The 24640-nt window shown below is 39.3% G+C and overlaps 2 protein-coding genes across 5 annotated transcripts in view; one reads left to right on the top strand and one right to left on the bottom strand.

The window, feature by feature from the left end:
• The window catches only part of DNAJC10 (DnaJ heat shock protein family (Hsp40) member C10), a 36337-nt gene extending 16997 nt beyond the window's left edge, over positions 1 to 19340 (bottom strand). For 2 of the 3 annotated variants that reach the window (XM_048869753.2, XM_048869754.2), the window contains exons 1-13: positions 19200 to 19340; positions 17762 to 18141; positions 14877 to 15042; positions 12971 to 13021; positions 8817 to 8899; positions 8477 to 8608; positions 7282 to 7375; positions 6918 to 6995; positions 4934 to 4977; positions 4396 to 4533; positions 3298 to 3387; positions 2421 to 2534; positions 1069 to 1183 (exon numbers count right to left, since the gene is read on the bottom strand). In XM_048869753.2, coding sequence (XP_048725710.1) covers positions 1069 to 1183; positions 2421 to 2534; positions 3298 to 3387; positions 4396 to 4533; positions 4934 to 4977; positions 6918 to 6995; positions 7282 to 7375; positions 8477 to 8608; positions 8817 to 8899; positions 12971 to 13021; positions 14877 to 15042; positions 17762 to 17968 — 1312 coding nt within the window. In that variant the 5' untranslated portion in view covers positions 17969 to 18141; positions 19200 to 19340. Of the gene's footprint in view, positions 1 to 1068; positions 1184 to 2420; positions 2535 to 3297; positions 3388 to 4395; positions 4534 to 4933; positions 4978 to 6917; positions 6996 to 7281; positions 7376 to 8476; positions 8609 to 8816; positions 8900 to 12970; positions 13022 to 14876; positions 15043 to 17761; positions 18142 to 18625; positions 19177 to 19199 lie in introns of those variants that run through there. The other variant, XM_075117994.1, reaches the window with a different exon arrangement.
• A 980-nt stretch (positions 19341 to 20320) lies between these two features.
• The window catches only part of PDE1A (phosphodiesterase 1A), a 373257-nt gene continuing 368937 nt past the window's right edge, over positions 20321 to 24640 (top strand). Inside the window, exon 1 of one of the 2 annotated variants that reach the window (XM_075117995.1) lies at positions 20321 to 20390. The gene's annotated coding sequence lies outside the window, so the exon portion shown is untranslated. The remainder of the gene's footprint in view (positions 20391 to 24640) is intronic. The other variant, XM_075117996.1, reaches the window with a different exon arrangement.

The raw sequence follows: 24640 nt of genomic DNA, 5'->3' as shown, positions 1-24640 counted from the left end.
TCAGCCACTATCTTGCTGGAAGACTGTAGGTGAGAAAGGCCATCTTACACAAAGCCTTGAACCAAAAGTTGCTAGATTTAGTTTTAAATGCGTATTTTCACTTTTATTTGCTGGTAACCATTTCTAATTTTATCTCTTATACTTGAATTAACTTAAAATCCTATTTTTTTTAAATCTAAACCAACCCAGTGGTATGAACTGTTTGATAATTCCAGTTAAGGTAGCAAAGTATTGCTGTTGATGATTCCAGTTAAGGTAGCAAAATATGACTCCTTAAAAGGGTAACAAACCTTAATATCCCTCTGATAGTTCCAGGACAGGGTTAGACATTTCAGAAGATGTGTTTTTGGGAAAATTCAGGGCCGGGGACTGTGTGGACTCATCATCCCAGTAGTTAACCAAGGCTAGGTGAAGCCAGTGGAAATCTGTGGCATTGCAGGCATTGGTCCAAGGCTGCCCAATACACAGACAGAATGCATGCTTGTTGCTAACTGTGGGACCTCCAGGCAGAGAGCCCGTGACAAGGCATTATGAGGCATTTGGGGTTACAGGGAAAGAGGTGATACAACTCTTCACTGGTGTGGATTTCACCCCATAATGTGACAACAGTGGGTGGAAGTGAAATTAGCAAATGAACACATGTAAAATAAGAGATCAAGTCCCAAGATTCTGAAGCCAAAAGAGTTGTGCAAGCAGCGTGATCAGCATATGGGGAAGGGTGTGTCTTATGTCATTTTTCAGCTACCTTTGCCAAAGCAAAGAGCTGCACTGATCAGCTTCAGAAATTCCCATTCTTATTCCAAGGCTGTAACGATGTCTTTGAAATAGAGGGAGTACTAAAAAGTGAATAAGTAGGAGGACAACCTTTTGGGGTTTGAGGATTGCTTACAGAAGAAAAAAGTATACAGAATAATATAACTCAAGACAATAGGCAATGTTAAAGCAAAATTATGATGTAATATCATTAGAATTGTGAAAACAACTGTTCTGAAAAACAAATTCAGTTTGCAAAAGACTTCACCTAAAAAAATTACACATTATCTTAAAACTTCTGTCAGTTTGCCTTACCATGATGAATTTCATAATCTTCAGTTCCCTTTCCTTTAAAGACTGCTAGACATGGCTGATAGACATACAGATTACTGCAGACACTTGGTGAAGAAAGGCAGTCAATCTTTCCAACCTATTATTAAACAAACAATAACATTTGGGTTTTTTAAATAAGGGAATCTAATTTATTTATATTAGTATATTTGGAAAGTTGACATAAATTAAGATGCTTTTCCAAAATAGTACTTCCTGTCCGTTATAAATGCAATATTCTTTTATAAGTGCTAGTGGTCTTTGATCCTAAAGACTGATACGATGTTTAAGGTGTAATACAATTCATACAGATGTATTATGTACCGCAAGCACAATTAGGTAGAGAAAAACTTCTAAAAACAAAACAATTTAATATTGCGACACAGCTAATCACTGCTAATTCTTACCTCAAAGACAGGTTTAGGGAATAGAAACTAAAACAATCTAATTTCTTCCAAATAAAATATCAAGAGAGAACATAGCATCTGAGATAAATACTAGGGGACCAAATTCTGCTCTTAGCAGAGTAACTACTGAAGTCCATGGAAATTACTATGAACTTGCATTAGAGAACTGTATGATCTATGGTGTTTAAATATACAAGCTTCCCCTGGTTACACAGGAGCTATTTTGAATTACTTTTAAGAATGAAAGTTAATTTAGTTCCAGCTTCAAGCACACACAAATATAATTATAAAATCTTTGTGGGGTAAATATTTAAAATACTGTTCAAGATTTGCAAGGCTTTTTTTGTTTAAAGTAGGTCTTCATCTTCTGTGAAGAAAAAACTGCACTAGGTTTATCACAGACATATCTAATGTAACTGTTGAAATGAGACAAATACAGACTACAACCAGTTTTCAAACACAAGTGCCTAACCCATACGTAGGTACCTAAGTCCACTCAGGTTTAGTTAATGTGCAGCACATTTGATATTAAATTCAGTGGAAGCTGCAAGTGCCCAGGACTGTGAAAATCCCTTTGATTTAGACATCTAAGTCAGGACTTGGGTGCCTAACTTTGCACACCCGAGTTTAAAAATTTGTGGCCTACAGCAGGAATCACCTATCCAATGCAACAGTCGGATACAATAAGGAAGGTTAAGGAGAATTTGTGTTGTAATTATTTTCAGTTTTTATGTTTTAACATACTCAAGTTCTACTTAATGGGCCAGATTTTGTTCTGAAATCAGTGGTGTTACCCCAGATGTACACAGGTGTGAGAGCAATATCTGACTCAGTACTTACAACTGATAGGTGATAATAAAGAAGATAACATGAAACAGCTTGTTAATGGGAAGCTAGGGTGCATAATGCTAAATAAATGAGTATTCTTACCTGAATATGTTCATCTTTAAGTAGAAAATTCAGTTTTTTAAACTCATGCACATTTGACTTGTCACTCTCACCGAACTGAAAGAAAAGCAGCCATCGGTGATGAGCCACATGGTCCTTAAAATGGGAAGCAAATGAGAGAGAAATGCTTATCTTCCAGTTTCTACCAGTTATGTAAGTTAAATCTATGTTTTCAGTCATGTTACTGTAAATCAAATGCTAAGCAATTCACCAGAACCTAAATCCTTATCCAATACACATTGCATTGCCCTTCGAAACGATATAAATTTAACAGCTTTTCAATAGAGCACCGCCCTAAGAGAGAAAATCTAAAAACTACTTTATATATCTTTTAAATCTTGCTTCCAACTTGCCTCCCTCATACTAGATCAAAATAGCTAAACTTTGCATTCTCTCTTGAAAGCAGTGATACTCAGACCTCAGTTGTTCAAGAGCCAAAGTAGCGATCAACATTACCCAAAGGAGCCACAGAAGTGTGAATTCATTGTTTCATTTACTGTACTACAATTAATATTTAACAGTATGACGGGAATATTTATTTTATATATACTCATTCTCACAGCAAATAAGTTGTTAACTTAGTGCAAGATGATAACTTATCGGGTTAATAACACAGTAAAAGCATCCTGATTGGTTAATAATTAAATCAGTGTTTTAACATCATGTGCTGCAAAGAGCCGCAGGCGACACATTAGAGAACCACTTGCAGCAAACATTATTATTAGCCTAGTGAAAGGAGACTGAGGCTTAGGGCTTGTCTTCACTACCAGCCAAATCGGTGCTGCTGCGATCAATGCAGCAGGCATCGATTTAGCAGTCCTGGTGAAGACAAGATAAGTTGATGGGAGAGGCTGCTTACCTCTAATGAGGCTGCAGAGAGCATTTCAAAATCTGGAAGATGCTGCATTACTTCCAAATATATCTCTTTGGCATCCAAGGAGTTAAGAAACTAGAAGAGAAAAAAGTCACTCTAATTGTATAAAATGTATAAACATTAACCTGATTGTCGTTGATTAGCAATCCTCAACAGAATTAACCTGATTAGTTCTCATTCATCAACTGAAAAATGCTGTTAATCAACATATGTTACTTGATTCGAACCTCCCTTTAATTGCTGGTTTCAGAGTAATTGCTATTACAAGAACACTATACTCTAAGCAGTCTGCTGTTTTAGGCCCAGATTTTAAAATGTATTTAGGCACACTGTGCTCAGTGTTGCGACGCCAGAGTCTCATTTTTAAAAAGTGATTTAGGCACATAGGAGACTAAATCCCATTGTCTTACACACTGCTTTTCTCCCCATCCCCCGCACTAAAAACACAAAATACCGTGCTTTGTCAAAATGAGTGCTAAAACAAAGTCATGGCCTCAACTCACAAAACACTTTCTTTGGCAACATGTCTCTATTTTACTGTACTATTTGTATAGTTCAGATCACTGTATTTCTGTAATTTTGCAAACATCAGGAAGTGCATAAGAAGTAGTAACTCAATGCTGGTGGATTTAATGTAGCTCCAGTGATTGTTACTTTCTCTTCAGGTTCACTTTTGAAGAAGGGCTTTGGTGGCCGTAGCATGAGAGAGAGGGAGAGTCATGTTTCAGATTGGTGATTTTCTTGCATAAATTAAGAATATTAACCTCAAGACAACTGAAACAAGAGTTTAAGGTGATATGGTAATAGGAGAATAGCACAACACAGCATATATCCATAGTGACATGCAGTGCAAGTCCATTTTCACTGCATGTAGGCCACATTTTGAGATTTTAAGAAGGGTATCTAGCTCATTATATATCAAATTTACCAGTAGCACATAAGTTAAATGTAAAACTGGGAACAAGCATTTCTCAGTGTAATAAATTCAATTTTGTTTGATTAGTGAATGTTTATAATCCACTTTCTCATCACCACCACCACCACATTGTATGTAGACCCAAACTGTTTAAAAGTAACTCATACCAAAACACCTCCTTTCTCTTTATTAGTTAAGGTGGCTCCAGGTGGAAAGTATGCTGTAGTACTAGATGAGATATCCAAATTATCACAAAGCTCACCCTGGGTGGCACAATCCATCCAGCCTACATTAACAAGGCCTTCCTAAAATAAAAAAGCAACAATTTGATAGTGTTATTTTGAAACTCAAGGTCAGAAGAATTTCTGCAAATACAATAGAGGCAACTAGCTACTGTTTTTAGGAGATGTGGGGGGGGGGAGGGAGGAAGACTTACAGGGAAGCACAACAATACTTTGATAGTCATGTACTCTAATTTAGGAAATCCTTTAAACATTTAGTTCCATTATATCATGTCCAATAATGAGATGGCTCTCAAACATAAAGCTGATTTGAAAACAAACTGTTTGAAAGTTATTGGGTGAAATCTTGGCCCCACTGAAGTCAGTGAGAGTTTGCCATTGACTTTTATGGCATCAGGATTTCACCTTTTGGAATTCTGATTTAAATATAATGGGTAACATCTCCAAATGAAATACTGCTTACCAACATGCCGGCTAGTTTAAGGCGTGTCTGGGAAGTCAAACAATCTGGAAAATGAAAATAATGATTTACCATTAAACACAAGGCTTTAAATGATCAAGTAATTAAACTTACTCTAGTTTAGAATTTTTCTTCTCATCACCAAGAATCCCAGGAGGAGCAGGCTACAGTTTTCCCATGCATGTTTGCTAGCTTTTTAAAAACAAAATTTTTTTTTGTAGCTTTTCAAGTGAAAATCTTGAGAAGCTACTTCCTATGCGATGACAATTGTGAATGAAAATATTCTATAGTGGCTTAATCGGTAGAGAATCCCCTCATTTTGAAATATGAGCAGTTGTTTCACATGGCTTATGATTCCTGTCCTTGAAAACTGATTCTCACCTGAGCAGTGTTTTAAAAATATCTACCTATGTATCAAATTTTGTCATAGAAAGAGATTTCATTGGAATTATTAGAAACCCCACAAACATTTCTGAAAAGTACTAACTTGAGAAGATAACTGAGTTTTTGAAAAGGAAATGCAGTAGATTTAGTCTACCTGGTTTTCAGTGCTTGATACAGTTCCACAAGGGAAATTATTAGTTAAATTGGAGAAGATGGGGATTGATATAAGTATTAAAAGATAGATAAGGAACAGGTTAAAGAGGAGACTACAATGTGTCATGCTGAAAGATGAACTTTCAGGCTAGAGGGAGATTACTAGTGGAGTTTCTCAGGGATCAATCCTGAGACTAATCTTATTTAACATTTTCGTTACTGACCTTGGCCCAAAAAGCAGGAGTGTGCTAATAACATTTGCAGATGACACAAAGTTGGAAAGTAAGGCCAAAATGGAGGAGGACCGGAATATCATACAAGATCTAGATGACCTTGAAAACTGGAGTAATAGAAATGAGATGAAATTTAACAGTGCAAAGTGCAAGGTGATGCACTTAGGGACTAACAACAAGAATTTTTGCTATCAACTGGGGACTTTTGAGTTGGAAGTAACAGAGGAGGAGGCAGACCTGGGTGTACTGGTTAATAACAGGATGACTATGAGCTGCTAATGTGATGCGGCTATGAAAAAGGCTAATGCACTCCTAGGATGCATTAGGTGAGGTATTTCCAGTAGAGACAGGGAAGTGTTATTGCCTTTATACAAGGCACTAATGAGACTTCATCTGGAATACTATGTGCAATTCTAGTCTCCCATGTTTAAGAAAGATTAATTCAAACTGGAACAGGTGCAGAGAAGGGCTAGTAGGAGGATCAGAGGAATGGAAAACCTACCTTCCTTATGAGAAGAGCCTCAAAGATCTTGGTTTGTTTAGACTAACCAAATGAAGGCTGAGGAGAGATGTGATTGCTCTCTATACATACATCAGAGGGATAAATACAAGGGAGGGAGAAGGGAGTTTATTTATTTAAAAAGTTCACCCGCCCCGTTTTTTATTATTTGATCATCAGATCCGTAGTTTGCGATATGCAAACTTAGGCTGTGCAAGGGCTACATAATGCCTAAAATATTTAATCATTATTCAATCTTTTTTGCATTATGATTGGAGAGGGAAAGTCCACCACTCCCACCAATCCAGGGCCAATGAGCATGGATGCTGCATACTTTTCTCGTATCTGATGTTGCAGCTTATGAGCTGTAACAGCAGCCAAAACCTGTCTGTGTCAGTTGCATGGGATGTGGGGGCTACTGCAAAAGTATGGATCCTATGGCAAGGCCTCACTCTGGGCCCAGGACAGAGGCCAATCCTGTCACACATTTAGGGTGTGGAAGCACCACTGTATAGTTCCTCCATTAATGTTCCCTTTCCCTAGTAGCCCTATAATGGGGCTTAAGTGGTCCATATGGCCGTGTGCTGGCCTTCCACACTGTGTGAATTTTACCCCACTAAAATATTCATTAGAAGCAGCAGCAAATATGTCACTGTCAGCAAAAAACAAAAGAGAATTGTATTCTCTTCAATCAGTTTGCCTTATTTAATAAATTTACCTTCACCCTCAGCACAGAAAGTGATCAGCCAGCCAACACCAGAGGCAAATGAAGCTTGAATAGCATTCACAAAATTTCCTATTAAAAAAAAGCACAAAATCCATATCAATTTCTGTTTGATGTTTTGTTTTAAATATGAAAAATTATGGTATGTAAACTATGAAACGAACATGCTTATTAGCACAATTACAATTAAACTATTTTTTAATTTCAAGTATTGTGTGTGTGCACATGCACAAATTTCAACCTTGAGTAAGAAATACTGGGTACACACACTCAATTAAATGTATATATAATCCTGGCAACACCTCCTTATCTTAAAAAACAAAATAAAAAGATCAATAGCCCAAACAAGTTACATTACCTGCCCATAACTCTGTCACTGTGCTTGTGACATACTGCATGGCAAAACTCATTAAACTTTCCTTTGATCTGTCTCCATAATATTTTACTGGATTCTATAAAAAAAAAAAGTGTTAATGCAAAATTTAACTTATAGAAATCATTACACAGTAATTGATAATTGAAATTATTATTTACACTGTAGATGGACCTTGACCAAAATCCTAGAACCACATGCTTTCACCCTCCATCCCAAACTTTGGAGTTCAACCTTAAATTTGAATTTTGTGACTCAGGCCTTTGTCTAGTTTATATATGGCTTCCATTTAGTCCAGCAATACCAGGGTCATAAGGCCTCAGAAATATCAGTTCCCATAGTCATGTCTATTTGTTTAAAAGAAGTGAGTATTGTGCCAGTCTTCTGTGAATAAACATCTCCTCTACTTTAACCTCCTCAAAAGTTTACACATTCTCTCCACTGTAGCATTATGTGCTGAATGCTCAATAACCAGACTAAGTAGCATGCAGTACAGCACATTGCTACAGTGGAAGAAATTTTGTAAAAATAACATGCAGGTGTCTTTTAAAGGAATATTCTTAAAGTTTCTTAAGATTGAAGCAGAGTATTGCATATATTTAAACATTATCCTACATTGTTGGAAACTCCAATACAGAACTGTGATAGAGGGCAGTGTGGCTCAGTGGATAGGGCACTGGTCTGGGTGTTCAAAGCCTTGTATTCAATTCCCGGATCTATCACTTACTCATTGTATAGCCTTGAACAAATCATTTAACCTCAGTGTCTCAATTTCCCCAAAATGGAAGAAGTGATACTTACCCTCTATTGCTAAATGATTTGAAGAGAACTGTTTGAGAGGTATTTATTTGTTTCCTCACTTAGTTATAATATAACATGATCAAAAGTGAAATTGGCTAGAGTAACTGGGCTGTTCACAGTGAATGAAAGTCCAAATTTTTTTTTTATAAAAGAAGAATAAATTAGACTATTATAAAGAAAAATTCTTTACCAGTATAGCATCAATGATAAAATGTATTTTAGTTTAGTATTCTTCCTTGGAATTCTTTAATTTATTTTAATTATTTTTATATAATATAAACACATAACAAAACACAAATACATGCACGAAATGGAAAGAGCATATAAACGTCCATTATTTACAAAACCTGGAAAAAAACAAAAGAGTGTAATTACTCACCATTCCAGTTTTGAAAACATAGAGACTTGGATAACTATTAATTCCTTTGATCCGACAAAGCATTCTGTTATCACCACAATTTACAGCTCCAATGCGTATTAGTCCATCCATTTCTTTAGCAAATTCTCTCCACTAAAAAGGAGGGGGCAAAAAAGAAAACTTGGGATATTTTCCTTTGAAAACAATTTTCAAAATTCTTCTGCTGTTGGCTTCTTGAATCAATGCTGTTTTAGGCTTTGGCTTCAGCATTCAAATCAAACTTGACAAAGTTTTACTCAAATTAAAAAGTGTCTACCTGAAATACATTTTCAGAATTAAGATGTTGACTGTAAATACATACCGTAGGTGCTAAATCATGGCAGTGTGAACATCGAGGGGAATAGAAATTTATGAACCAGAGTTCTCCAGAGTTAACAGCAGCATCTGGTTAACAAGACAAGACAAAAATATACTTAAGAATTGATAAAAGCTTCCTTTTAAATTTTGCATCTACGAGTAGTGTGAGTGTGAGAGAGAGAGAATAAATACACACCCATTTTAAGACCTGAGTTCAAGTGATTAGAATTCCCTGATTCAGTGGATATCAGTAATACCTAGTATAGTGTAATGACTGCAACTCCATTTACACTCTCACTGGCATATGCAGGACACATGAAAGGCATAACTGAAGTGAAACCACCTGCTTAACTATGAAATTTTGTTTACATGTAACTGAGCTAGTAAACACACTATAATAATTTAAACCCGCTAACAAATTAAACATATCACTTTAAATATTAAAAGGATTATAGAAAGTTAGTTACATTAACAAAATACAGACACTACCTCTACTCATCAGATACACGTTATCTCCTGCCAATCACTTGCACTCTTGCCATATGGTAAGTAATGATCAAACCTGAACCAAATAAAAATTCTGTTTCAAATAAGAGAGGTTTATTTTTACATCTGAAAATGCAATTTAAATTGCAGGCTGTAATTAATTTAATGTGCTTTGGTAAGGGGCCAACTACCTAATGACTAGTCTGAAAGGGGAGCACAGAATCACAGAAGCGTAGGACTGGAAGGGACCTTGAGAGTCATCTCGTCCAGCCTCAAGGCAGGACTATGTAATAACTAGACCATTCCCGACAGGTGTTTGTCTAACCTGTTCTTAAAAATTGCCAGTGACGGAGCTTCCACAGCCTCCCTAAGCAATTTGTTCCAGTGCTTAACCACCCTGACAGTTAAGAAGTTTTTCCTAATGTCCAACCTAAAACTCCCTTTCTCAATTTATGGCCATTACTTCTTGTCCTGTCCTCAGAAGTTAATGTGAACAATTTACTTCCCTCCTCCTTGTAACAACCTTTTAAGTACCTGAAAACTGTTAAGTCTCCTTTCAGTCTTCTCTTCTCCAGACTAAATAAACCCAATTTTTTTCAATCTTCCTTCATAGGTCATGTTTTCTAGACCTTTAATAATTTTTGTTGCTTTTCTCTGGACTCCCTCCAATTTGTCCACAACTTTCCTGAAATGTGGCACCCGGAACTGGACACAATACTCCAGCTGAGGCCTTATCAGCATGGAAAAGAGGGGAAAAATTACTTCTTGTGTCTTGCTTACAACGCACCCCCTAATGTATCCCAGAACGATGTTTGCTTTTTTTTGCAACAGTGTTACACTGTTGACTCATATTTAGCTTGCAATCCACTATAACCACCAGATCCCTTTCTGCAGTACTCCTTCCTAGGCAGTCATTTCCCATTTTGTATGTGTGCAATTGATTATTCCTTCCTAAGTGGAGTACTTTACATTTGTCCTTATTGAATTTCATCACCTATACTTCAGACCATTTCTACAGTTTGTCCAGATCATTTTGAATTTTAATTCTATCCTCCAAAGCACTTGCAACCCTTCCCAGCTTGGTATGGTCTGCAGACTTTATAAGTGTACTCTCTATGCCATTATCTAAATCATTGATGAAGATATTGAATAGAACCATACCCAGGACTGATCCCTGCAGGACCCCATATGCCCTTCCAGTTTGACTGTGAAACACTGATGATAACTACTCTCTGGGAAGCTTTTTCAACCAGTTATGTACCTACCTTATAGTAGCTCCATATAACCTGTATTTCCCTAGTTTGTTTAAGAGGAGGTTATGCCGGACAGTATCAAAAGCCTCACTAAAGTCAAGATATACCACATCTACTACTTCCCCTATCCACAAGGCTTGTTACCCTGTCAAAGCATGTAAGTATATTAGAATACTCATTACTAAAGGGGTACGACTGACTTCAAATCATGTGGCTCAGAGTCCACTTTTAGTGGGGTTTTTCAGTCATGTTTTCCTATGTTAAAAATCTCTCTGCTGTTGCTGTGTGAAACACCTAAATGAACAGGGGAAATTGACTACAGTTCTGCTTCTGTAGGTGGCCAATGTCTCATGTGGAACTTTTTTGTCTTTGTGAGGTGCTATGTGGGTATAATGGTGTACCTCAGTGGTTCAAAGCCTAGCTGACTAAATAAGGAAAACGATACACAAAATGCTGTCAAACATATACAAGTGGAAAAACAAGGACTTTTCCCCAACATTCTATATTAGTTAGTTTATCTTTAGGTGTTACTTCTAACAAGAGAAGAGAAAAAGACTGCCATAGAAGTGAAATTAAGTTGGCTATATCCCTTTAATTTTTTTTAAACATAACTTTGTTTAAATTCATATATCCAGAATTTTAAAATGGAAGCTGTGATACATAGAAAATTATATTGTTTTGTTATAAAATAAATGTGTCATTAGTTTATCATTAACCATAGGTTAATTCACCACCTATCATAGAAGAGGGTGCAGGTCCTGGGCTGTTTTCCCAGTGACCGTGAATGGGGAACACCTGATGGGAGGGTTGGCTCCCGTCTTCATCTGGTGGACATCCAGGCTAGTGAGCCCAGGCCAGTTGGAGAACAGCTGCCAGTATGAATGCAGCACCTCTCTGATCTCTGCCTGCTGGGCAGCGGTTAGCTGGTCTGAGAGGGGAATTGATTCTGGCGAGGGGTCAGCTCCAACCTCAGGGTGCAAAAGGTTCTCAGAACAGTAGAAACACAGTGGTTCAATGGCATGGGGAAGGGGCAATACGGTGGTGGCAAAACAGGCGCACAAGAAGGCTCTCAGTACTGGTTCTGCAAAGCCCATCATAGCAGGGATTTGGGGGATTGGTTGGGTTCTGAACCACTGGTAACTGCATGAATCCAGTGATCACAAACACCTGAATATGAGGTGTACAAGAGTGATGCTGTGAAAGTGAATGCTGAGGGGGCATAGGGCTGTCCTGTATCTTGGTTGGAGGATGGATTTAATTCCCCTTTAATTTAAGTAATTAATCCTCATATAGTTCCGGTACTAACTCATACTTTTTTGGCATATATGCGTGTTTCATCCTAGATATAAGTTCTACTATATCTATTACACATTTGTTTAACAAAGAGTAGCAGCAGTAAACTTCATGCACATTTAAAGAATCTGAGCCAAAGTGTATCTAAGAAAAACAAGCTGTCCTCCTTCAGGTATCTGTATAAAAAGTCACTATCACATCCTGGCTCTAATTCATTTGTGTTTTGTCTTTTCTATTTCGTCTGAGAATTATTGCTTGTGCTATAAGATGTCAGCATGTTTGACTGAAAACTGCTGTCTTACTATAATGCTGAAGTATATTAAAAAAGATAGTAAAGATTTACTAATTTCTAGAAACTAATAGTAGATGATTGTGCGATGATTTAACTGGGAATTGATGATTTAACTGGGAATTGGTCCTGCTTCGAGCAGGGGGTTGGACTAGATGACCTTCTGGGGTCCCTTCCAACCCTTATATTCTATGATTCTATGAACACTGTCAATTGTCTGTGAGTACACACAGCATCTTATTTTGAAAACACATCAACTGTCTGTAAACACTAACAATAAATATGAGAGGGGAAAAACAAAAGCCGCCACCCACATCATTGATCAGTATGAGCTGTTTCCTGGTGTCTGGATTAAGACTTTTTATTTTTTACCTCAGGGAACTAAGACTTAAGAATGTCAGAATAGGAATCCTGTCAAATGGTATCTTCAAACAAGCAGAACTGCAGGTAAGTAGAACTGACTGAATTGCTAATTTTGAAGATCAGCTGCCTCTTTGGGATTGTGTCTTGAGCACACATCTCCCAAGAGTGAGAATTCTGCAGGATAATAAATCCAGAGAAACAAAATTACAAGGTAAATAATTTTCTCTTCCTTGAGATATTACACACTTTCTTTCAAATTTAATCTAAAAAGCTGACTGGCATTGATCTGCATAGCATTTGTTAATTGACCCAAGATGCTCAAAAACATTTTTCTCTTTGGATATAATATGCACGTTTTCTCTAGTGGTATTCTGACAATTTATAATCTATGTATACCATGAAAAAATTCAGTCTGAAAATAATATTTACACAATGTTAAAATATTAGAGAACCCATATGATTTGACGAACATACCAAATTCTCCTCTATCCAGTGTTATGATTTCAGGATCATCATCATAAATACCTAGTAAGAAAAAATACTAAGTCAGCAACTATTTTTCTTTTGCAATCTTTACATAAAAGAATCCAGAAATACTCCTATGCTTCTTGCTCAAAATGAAATTTGTAGAAAACAAATGATGGTGCATATTAGCAAGGTGAAAGATTTTACCATGTGATATATAGTTCAGTGGTTCATATAAGATTAATTTGGTCTCAGTTCAATTCCCAGGAGATAAATGTCCACAACACAATAGCCACCATCACAGCTGGGAACCTTTTGGCATCCTCAGCAGACAAACCAGTCATTGAGTAGGCATAGGAGACTGAACTGGCTGTTCACACAAAGACGTGGTGCATCTTTGTCACAGATGAGACACAATACGGAGTGCCTGATGAGGGTTTGAGAGGCCGCATGATTCAGTTGATAGAGCACAGCAATGAGACTTTCGAAACCTAAGTTCTAGTCCCAGGTCTGTCACTGGCCTGCTGTTTGACTTTTGTCACTTTCCCTCTTGGTACCCCAAACCTCTCTAACCCTTTGTCTGTCTTATCTATTTAGAGTGTCAGCTCTTTGGGGCAGGAATTGTCTCGGCATGGTTTGTACAGTGCCTAACACAAAAAGCCCAAATGTCAGTTGAGGCCTCTAGGTACTACTATAATACAAATAAATAAGACAGAACTTCAGTATCCTCCAGAGTTATCAAGCCAGCACCATACAGAAGCAATAAATTCACAATAAAATCAAATAAAAATCCAGAAGAAAAAGTAAACAATACGCATAACTGTACATAAACTTAAAATGAATGTTCGATAAAAGTTAAAAATCTGACATTTTAAATCAACCACTTTTGTCAAGAAGTGCAGACTCAAACACGTGAAATTTTTAAATTATTGCAACCTCTAAAGAAAATTGAAATTACTCTCAATTTCATGTAATGTGCATGTCTCTGGTTTATTTAATTTAGGTGTACACAAACATTAAAGTAGTTCTTGCGGGGTTTTTGTTTTATAAAATGTTCCCTTTGTACTCTGAGTTTTTTCAGGGTTAGACTGCTTCAGCAAAATACAAGCGTAGGAATTCTCTCCTTCACTTGTGATGTTTTTATCCAATTCACCAAAATAGGGGCTCACTTCAGCTTCCATGTTTATGGCATGGTGGAAATCATCATTGCAGTCTCTCAGTTGCCTATTTTCCAAGTTAGCTACCTGTGTCACATTAGCTCTGAAAAGACATCCTGGCTGTCTAATTGCCAGCAAATATCTGGACAATTTTTGTTTGAAGAACTGATTTCAAAATCATATTTGGCATAACCCTATTGATCTGGTGTGTATGCTTACTTCCTGGTATAGTTACATTTATCTCCAATAAGACTCCATGGGAATTAACTGTTTTGCAGGATTGGACTCTTTATGTATAAAGTGTAATAAATAAATAAATGTAAGTTAGGGAGAATACTTGTTATGGGTTTCCAATATAAAAAAATCTGAAGGAATTAAAAAGATAAACACTCCCCTTGTATTAAGAAAATCTATTAGTATTTGATTACAAATGAACAAAGATAACTTATCACATATAATACACACATATATATACACACACTATAACTGAACAGTAAAATAAAGTGAATACTTAGTATAATGAGTGAATTTAATACTAAGCTGACTGTACTATTACTGCTGTTTGGTGGATTATTTTAACAAGATACCTTAATGCTAACACAGTCAGTAGGGAGAAAGGAGAAAAAAAAGACAGCTGTGGAGGCTAGAAAGAAGAAGAGAGGGTCTAAGAGGAAAGTATGTACATAGAGTTGGCATAGCCAACAATTTTGCATTTACTCAGGACTGTAAGAGAAGCAAACTACAAACACATATCTTACCAAAATCATAGCGATAAAAGTTCCAACTCTCATATCGACCTCCTTGTTGGTGATCTTCAAGACCTTTCTCTCCATATTTATCATACTTCTTCCGTAGCTCGTCATCTTTTAATACTTCATATGCTCTATTTATTTTCAAGAAGTTTTCATGAGCATCTGGATCATTCTATCAAAGGAAAACCACATTTACTAAATATTTGTCTAATGTAGAACTAAAAATATTAAATGAACTTTCAGCAATACATCTGTTTCAATGTCTCCATAACTATGAATGTTGTAAATTGTTTCTCAATGGAAGTTGCCATCAGATGGAAGCCTCCAAGCAAGACAACCAGTACTGATAATAAGGTAGAGTAGCAGAGAGAGAGTTCAACTCACATTTGAAGATCATCTAACAGTAACTTTGAAAGCCTCCTGCTTTTCTAATCACTCAAATGTGAGTTGAATTCTACACCAGACTGTCAAGCTAGCAAGTTTTCTGTTTGGTTTTTATTCTGTTTATTTTATACTTCAATATATTTGTGACTTATTTCCTTAGAATTAGATGTAGTGATTGCAATATGTTATTACAGTGTAATTTTCCCTTAAGAAAACATTACATGCCCTCTGAGGATTTACCATTTTCCTAAAGAAATAAAACTTGGGCACACGCTGGCCTTTGGCTCTACATTATTTGCATCTGTCTGGGGGCACAAAACAACTGCAGCTAGGAACTCCTGTGACACAGAAGCAATATCTGCCTCCCACTATACCTCCCACTCCTCTTTCCCATCCCCACTCAGGTGTAGGGGAAGTGATGGAGACAAGGTGGGCAGCCAGGGGTAGAGATGGAATATAACAGGGGTGACCAACCTGTGGCTCCAGAGCCACACGCAGCTCTTCAGAGGTTAATATGTGGCTCCTTGTATAGGCACCGACTCCGGGGCTGGAGCTACAGATGCCAACTTTCCAATTTGCCAGGGGGTGCTCATTGCTCAACCTCTGGCTCTGCCACAGGCCCTGCCCCTACTCCACGCCTTCCCCTGAGCCTGTGGTGCCCTCGCTCCTCCCCCAGAGCCTCCTGCATGCCATGAAACAGCTGATCAGGAGGTTCAGGGAGGGAGGGGGAGGCACTGATCGGTGGGGCTGCTGGTGGGCGGGAAGCGCTGGGAGTGGCGGGGGGAGATGATGGGGGAATGCTGATGTATTACTGTGGCTCTTTGGCAATGTACATTGGTAAATTCTGGCTCCTTCTCAGGCTCAGGTTGGCCACCCCTGGAATATAATGTTCTCCAGTGGTCCTTGGCTAGAGACGAGCGATCCTTTAGGGACAGAACAAATGATGTAGCTGGCACAATTAAGAACAATCCTTAGGCTTCCTTTAATTACATCAAGGACCATTTTGGCTTCTAGTATGCTCCAGAATCAGGGGAGTGGAAAGGTGGCTTACAACTACCTTTATATCCCTTCTCTTGGTCCTGTGCTGACTGAGAGCTCTAGCTCACCAGTATTATATTAATTCTCTCACCTTTCCCATTATTACTTAAAAACTTGCCTTAAATAACTACATTAATGTACAGCAATACTAAAAAATAAGTTATAAAGAGACTATTTCCCGCCTGATGCACCTGTACACCTGCTATTAACATTACAGGGCGTTACATGCATGAATCGATAGTGTCATCTAAGAGTCTACACAAAATGTATGTTTAATTCTGCAGAAGGTAGTCTGTTGAGAAATCTTTCTTACATAGTAATATTTCAATATTTTATGGAAATTATAGATACCACTTTGGAATCTTAATACTTTTGAAAGTATAAGTAGAGAGTCCAGTTAAAACCTATAAAGCAGCGGAGAGAGCATTTTAAACACTGTTAATAAGCTATTCTATTTCAAGTGACATATCAGTTATTGCTGAATTGCTCTTTGAGATAGCAAGAAACAACCACATATAATAGGTTACAGCTGATCCGTTTTTATCTTTATTGTGGGTGGAAAGGCAAAATAAAATTAAGTCTTCCTAATTAGAGGCTATATACTATAACATATTCCTCAACAGTTAATCCATGTTCAGTCACTCCTCTCTTCCCCATTGAAATGATAGTATATAGTCAAATACATATTTGCTTCCTTGACCCATGTCATAAATGTTTGGTGAAAGTCCTTCTCCTTGTTGTCAAGTTCAACAATATAGTATCAACTTTGGCATTTTAGGCCCCACTCCTGCAGCTTGCTCTGTGCAGGCAGATCACTGTGCCCACATGGACCCTCATTGACATCATTGGGGCTCTCTGAGGGTGCAGGGCTCCACATACATGGAACAAGTAGCAGGATCAGGGCCTTTGTATTGTCCTACTCCAAGACTTTGTCTAATTATTCCAGTAAATTTTGAGTATCGTATAGGAGAATACAAATAAAAAATGTTTCCTTACAGGGGTCTCTCCATTTCCCCTTCTCATCCACAGGCCATCCCAGAATTTTTGCTTTCTCCTTCTCAGTTTCCAAACAGGACTGACATGACACGGCCCAGCAATATTTATTACACTGATACAATTTTATAGTAAGAACAATAAGTAATAGTTAAAACTGACAGACGCAGTGTAATTCTAAATAAGAGAAAATGTATAAACTATCAAGCCTTTTGGCTTCAATGGCTCAGTATGACTTCAGTTCAACTTTGCCACAATTTACTAACATATCCACTTTTATTTTTGCTTTTCTTTGGAGGACAGTCAGCTAGTCTAAACTAAGTATTATGTTATTACATCACTTCAAAAATCTAAGACACAAAGATGTAAAGTTTCAAATTTGTTAAAAAGCAAATTAGTCCATTTTAAAGTTAACACTGGACGAATTAGCTCAAACAGTGCTAACTTTATCACAGGAACTCAAAGATTTTACTTACCTGATTTTTATCAGGATGTAACTTTAATGCCAGTTTTTTGAAAGCCTGTCTTATTTCTCTATTACTTGCTTCTTTGGATATTCCAAGTAAACTGTAATAGTCCTGATCAGTGCAAACAAGAGCTATCAGACATGTTAAAACTAAAAATAATAACAAAGTTCTTTTCAAATCTCTAATGCAGTCTCCTTTGAATAATAAGAACTCCATTATGAAGCTTTTAAAAAGTTATACAAGTTACAATTCAGACAGACTTCAAAGAGTGTATCCAATAAGTTCCAAGATGTTCAAAAGATACAGATGTTTAATTTAAGGACTTTTCTTTAAGTTTTTGGTTGTCATAATCCACAGTCACATGATAATTGCCTTGCAAAAGTTACAACCTGTAAAGGGGAGGGGGGAGGAAAAAGCCATTTAGTAAAGGTTTCACTATATTATATTGATAAGTTATTAAGAAACATTAACAGCTTTAGCAGAATGCACCCTAACATTAGTAACAGGAAAAATCAATCAACTCCTTTTGATAGTTCTATATAATGTAAGTGTTCGTGGTCATTAACTTTTATCACTCCTTCTCTGGTATGGGCTAATTCCGCAAAGCTTGACTCATGTGACTAGCCCCCACTGAGAGACATTAAAGCCTAGACCTGTTTATCATTTAGGAATATATTTATCTTCTGCTTGCTTTTCCTGACTCATATTTTTTCCCCTGTAGTCTCAGTCACTTCGGGACAGGAGGAGGAGATATTTCTGCATGTGGGCGCAAGTAGTTTAAAAGTAGTTATTTCAACACTGCACAATCCTTCATCCCAGGAGTGAAATGTGTTTCAATTCGACATTTAAAACCTCTTAAAAATCAAAACGAACCTAAAAACCTCCCTCATTCAAAGGGCTTCAGCTGGCCGCAGAGTCATGCAGCCTGTCGCGTACCTAGGTGCACGCAGCCTTGGGTGATGTCTATCTGTGCATAGTATATGTGGGCTATGCGGGTTGTGTGAAACAGGCTAGGACCAAAGATAGCTCCTTTAGCACCTTAACCTGGGGGGAGATTATACAACACTGGGGAGGAAGAGAGCAGAAGATGAGCGTGTAACAGACTGGGGAAGGAAAGAGGGAGGAGACAAAGGAGGGAAAGTAGAGGGCAGAACATGGGTGCAACAGGGCTAGGGACGGGCGGGTGGAAACGAGGAGAGGCTGTTGTGGAGGAGGCAGGCTCGGGATGAGGAGAAGATCTGGGACCGAGGGGAGGAGGACGGGGATGGGGAGAGGGAGGCGCAGGGCTGGCGGGTTTGGGGGAAGCAGCCTAGGCGGGGTAGGGGGTGGTTGAGGGCAGGAGGGGCGGCCCAGGGAGGATGCTGGTGACACAAGAGGAGCAGTGCGGGGACGAGGCAGGTTCACCCGGCTGCTCCTTCCCCGGGCGGGCCAGGCAGGCCGCGCTTACCGGTCTGTGTGGCGCTAGGCTCCCCGGCGGGATGCGCAGGAGCCGGCTGCGGGCAGGCGGCGGAGGAGGGGCCGGGCGCGAAGCAGCATGGGCCCGGGGAGGAGCAAGGCGGTGACCCGAGGCGGATCCGGCTCTGAGCCGGAGGCAGGTGGGGCCGGGAAGGCTGACGTGGCCGCGGCTCCTGCGTTGGGGCGGGGGCCGGGCTCGGAGCGCCGGGGGCGGGGCTGGCCCTGGGCGAGAGCCGTAGCCCTGCGGGCGCTAGCCCCGGGGCCTGGCCCGGCCGCGGGGAGCTGACCCGGCCCCAGTGTTGCGGTGTAACAGTGGGAGAGGCCCAGGCCCGCGTGTGCCGGGCTGCTGAACCCGGGGCTGGAGCGAGGATCACACAGGGGGTCGCCACCTTTTCCTTTCGGAGCCTCCCCCCCGCCCCCCAAAATCTCCAGGGCCCAGCGCGGGGGGGCGTCCTAGGTGCAGTTTGACTTCTACAGGGCCGCGGAGGGAGCGGCGCTCCCCTCAGCAGGTCACCCAGCCTGTCTCGGTTCGGAGAGTTGCCGCCAAAAATCATAAAGGGGGGAAGGGGCTCAGCTCAGTGGGGGTAGCTCAGGGTGCAGGCAGCGGGGTAACTGGGGCTGTGCGGGCGGGGGGTAGCTCAGGGTGCAGGCAGCGGGGTAACTGGGGCTGTGCGGGCGGGGGGGGGGGTAGCTCAGGGTGCAGGCAGCGGGGTAACTGGGGCTGTGCGGGCGGGGGGTAGCTCAGGGTGCAGGCAGCGGGGTAACTGGGGCTGTGCGGGCGGGGGGTAGCTCAGGGTGCAGGCAGCGGGGTAACTGGGCCTGTGCGGGTGGGGGGGTAACGGGCTGTGCGGGTGGGGGGTAGCTCAGGGTGCAGGCAGTGGGGTAACTGGGGCTATGCGGGTGGGGGGGTAGCTCAGGGTGCAGGCAGCAGGGTAACTGGGGCTGTGCGGGCGGGGGGTAGCTCAGGGTGCAGGCAGCGGGGTAACTGGGCCTGTGCGGGTGGGGGGTAGCTCAGGGTACAGGCAGTGGGGTAACTGGGGCTATGCGGGTGGGGGGGTAGCTCAGGGTGTTGGCAGGGCAGGTAGCTGGAGCTGCCTGCACTTGGGGATAGCTCAGAGTGCAGGGAGAAGGGGAACGGGCTGCTGCAGGAACGGGGCGTAACTCTGTAAGTGCTGTAGCATGGGTAAGTATAGTGAGGGAGATGTGGGTTCCCAGGGAGAGGAAAGGTGGGAGCCTATTGGCCAAGCCATCTTTCTTTGCATGGCACTTGTCTCACTAGTGTTTGTTTCTTTTGGACAGTTTCTTCTAAGGTGAATAAGAGTTGTATAGATTCCTGAGAGTCATCACGAGAAACTTGCTCTTTAGTTTTTGAATGGGCCATGGAAAACTGAGCTTCCCAGTACCAAAGTGTTGCCAAAAATCTTTGGAATAGGGTTTGTGTAATTTAATAATTGCATATTGTCTCTGCAGAGACTTTGTTTTAAACAGCATCAGATAGGCTTATGTGTCCCTATCTGTATGAAAATTACTTAATTACTACTGTATTTTTCATAGACAAAGCTAAGGTTAAGTGAATCAAATATTTACACCAACAGAAGTCAAGTTGACAAAGAAATACAGAAGGGCAGTGGTTGCAAATGGTCTGTTAGCATGAACTTTGTGCGTCCTGATTCTTGTTGCTTGTGTCACAATCTTAGTTATTTTAACATGTTTTTCCTGTGAAGTATCTGGAAAAGAAAATCAGTAAGTCAGACCAAAAAACTCTGTGTGGCAGGGGGGCGGAAAGAAATTTGTTGTCAGATGTTAAAATGTGTGTTGTTTATCTGACAAATTTTGTTTTTTTGTAAATATAAACTTATCAGAGCCAAACTTGTTTCCAGCTTGGCTATTTTCACTTATAGGAAAAGATTAGCTTAACATGTTACATTGTCCTCTCAATTAAATGTTAACAAAGTAGCAGTAGTAAATACACTTTTAAAATCCTCCAAACTATAATAAGGGAAATGACAGATGTACTGACTTCATGGTCTAGTTACATGTATGCTGTTGAGTTCATCACTGGTCTATGTGTATACTGTCTATGGGTTTTTTGGACTGGAATAGGGACTTTGTCTTCATTCTTGGTACTAATTCACCTAGCACACTGATGATGCTGTATGAATAAAAATATATAATACATATTAAGAGAGAAAGCCCCTCTAAAATGACTTGACCATTTAAATGGTCAAATTAAGCAAGATTAAATTACAGCTAACCTTTTCCTTCCCTTTCTTTTGTAACTGAGGCCTCACTTATCAGAACATCATAATCACCATATGGAATAAATCTGTAGTCCATCTAGTATACTACCTTTCATCCCGTGCGTCACTGGGAGCATGGATCAGCGTTCACGTCATGCTCCCCGTCAGTACCTGACCCAGGCCAGGGGAAGCTAATGATCCAATCAGCAGACCAAATTCGCTGATAAATCCTGGTCACATGCCAGCTGAGGCATGTTGTACATACACTAAGAAGAATGCCTCTTAGGAAAAGTTAAAGGTTCTCATGATTCACCTAACTGCAGTACCGTACTTTGGAAGTGGAGTAGGAATTTCTTTTGTTATCATCACCAGTGGTCATCAGTTTGTCTTGAAATATGACAGTTGAGGTCTTTCAACTTTATTGTAGTTCATGTAACAGCCAGTGCTTGCGTTATTCATGTAAATACCTATTCCTTTTGGGTTTTTATTAAAAGCATCTAACTAATATCCATGTAGTAGTTAATTATACAGGTTAATTATACTATATTTATGTTTTTTTAAAAAAGCTTTTTGTGTGTGTGTGTGTGTAGATTTTGAATGCCTGCATGGGGGAGTGAGCGTGGGGAGAGGCAATACTAAGTTAGCTCCAAAAGGAGTTTAACTTGACCATTTAAACAGCTAATTAATGGGATCATATATCCCAATTTTATCAGGATAGTCCCAATTTTTCATTTCATATATTGGTGTCCTGAAACTTTTTTCAAAATGCCTGAAATATCCTGATTTTTCATTTAATCAGTCAAAACATTCAGAATTTTTATGAACTTCAAAATATTTGTTCAAGATTTATTGTGATATTGACAAAAAGGAGCCGATTCTGGCAGCTTATAAGGGGAAAGGAAGATGCCACAATTCCCCTGGTGAAGGAGCAGCATAGCACTGCTATGTCTGGTGCTATGTTGTGCCTCTCACAACTCTGGCCATAGGGAGTGTGTTGTGGCAGAGGGGAAGTGCCAGAGACAGAAGTGGGAGTTTCTTTAGTGCTAATTGGTATAGGGATTCTGGGCTGCAGCCCAGCAGCCCATAGTTAGCCTAAGTAAAAATGCCATTAATAGAGCAGTCCCTATCTAGGGCTTCTCTGATTTACACTGCGGTGTGGGGGTAGGGGGCACATTGGCCCACAGCTGGTTTAGAATCCAGGCATTGATACTTGTACATTTTACATGTATTAAACAGTAGGTTTAGCTACAAGATAGTGGACACAAGTATTTTTATGTATTCCTTAGAAAGTTTTAAGTAGTATAATAAACACACAACTATGTAGTAATATAATTTAAAAAAAACAAAGCAGACAAATTACCAGCAGGGATTATTTTATAGTTAGAATAGATTATATAAAATGTGTAATTAAGCACTGACACCGTATAAAACTGCTTCTGTTTAGATATCCAAGTTGTTATAAAGTTACTTATTTAAAATATCCATGCAGTTTCTTTAACATTTAACCTTTTAAAGGAATTATATTTTTTTATTATTTACAGTCAACCATGATTATTATTAAAGAGCACTCTGTAGAAGAAGACTATCAGTGTTGAATGTTGACACATTTTATTTCCTGTCTTAAAATATTTTTTTCTTACTAATGGTTTAGAAAAGATAAATATATGAAGTGTTAATATTTGTTGAATTGCTCCTGTGGAGAGTGAAGGATTTTTAACATACATATACTATAGGTTGGAGGGAGTTGAACTTTTTCACTAAGAACTAAATTCATTCAGGTCTTTCCCTGTGTAAACCATATTTTTGGTAGTCAGTAGCTGAACATCTGACATGGGGCAAGGTTTTGGCAGTGCAAAGCATCTGTAAACTCATTTTGGCTGGGGGAACCAACATGACCCAGAATTGGATGGAGAGGGGTATGGCCAGAGCTACCCATCTCCTCAGTGACTCTCAGAATTCATGCAGAGCCCCTGCACAACTTAAAGCTTCAGTGGAGCCCAGCAGACCTTTCATAATCCTGTTTTGAACATTATCTCCTAGAAGTGGTGTCTTCCTTTGGTGTCTCAAGGGGGTAGAGTTTGGTTTGTGGTTGAAGAGTACCACTACTTTTCCTCCCCCTCTTCTAATTGAGGAGTTGGAGCTTCTTTGATACAAAGGAGAGGGAGCTGCTGCCAAGGTGTTCTTCATGAAGGATCTGGAACATTGGAATGTGCTTTTCTTCAACCTTGGTCTGTCAAAACTCAATTTCTTAGGTTTTGCAACATGCACAGAGGTTATTTCCCCCTCGGTGCTTTTGGGAAATAATTGAGGCTAGAGGAGGGCTTTGAGTTTATTTTGATTTATATTTGAACGTGTTATCAAGGAAGGATGAGCAGTCCTTGCATTGTATCATTATTTTTTTTAGTGTATTTTAATGTATACAAAGGTTGCCATGAGCATAGGATAGACACCTACAGAGGTTTTTTATAAGTCTACATAAATTCTAAAAATTAATTTGAACATGTTTCAAGATGAGCCCCATACTACAAAATGTGAATTTCAAACACCCCAGTTTCAGAGAGATTCATTTCTGAGCTTTTATTTTGATCCATTAAAAAGATAGGGGTCATCTGCAAAATTTGGATCCCTATCCAGGTGTAGATTTTGAAAACTCAATGAATTTGTACATGCTCATATTGGGGATTTTGGACTGGATACATATTTCATTATTTTTAAAAACATGATTAATTGACTACAAGGATCCATGTCAGCCCTATATAGGCTCTCACTCTCTCCCTATGTCAATACCTTCCCTGCTTCCATAAAGATATTCTCTGCATACCATTACAGGCATCCATGGGACACTGAACACAGGAAGTCTTCAGCTGCTGATACTTTCCCTCCTAATCTTTAATCATTGCCTGAGCAGTTTTTCTAATGCAATAATAAACTATTGGCAGAAATTGATAATTTGCAGATGTCATTACACCCATAAACTTGATTGGTTAATCTTTAAAAATTCATGTCTAATAAAGTGAGATTGGTCATAAGGGCTGGTGTGTGTAATCCATGTATTTTATACGTTAGAAGTATTCAGATTTGTAGTGATGCAGATGATATAAGTGTTTCAGCATCCTGTCTTTAAAATGTGAATGATTAGAGCTGATATTTTGAAGGAGCACTTTTATTAGAGAGAGTGGAAGAATAAGTGCAA

Source organism: Caretta caretta, chromosome 11 (assembly GCF_965140235.1).
Source record: "Caretta caretta isolate rCarCar2 chromosome 11, rCarCar1.hap1, whole genome shotgun sequence".
NCBI classification, from domain to species: domain Eukaryota; kingdom Metazoa; phylum Chordata; order Testudines; family Cheloniidae; genus Caretta; species Caretta caretta.
Note: the sequence above shows the minus strand (reverse complement) of the source record. Positions and strands in the feature narration are given on the sequence as shown.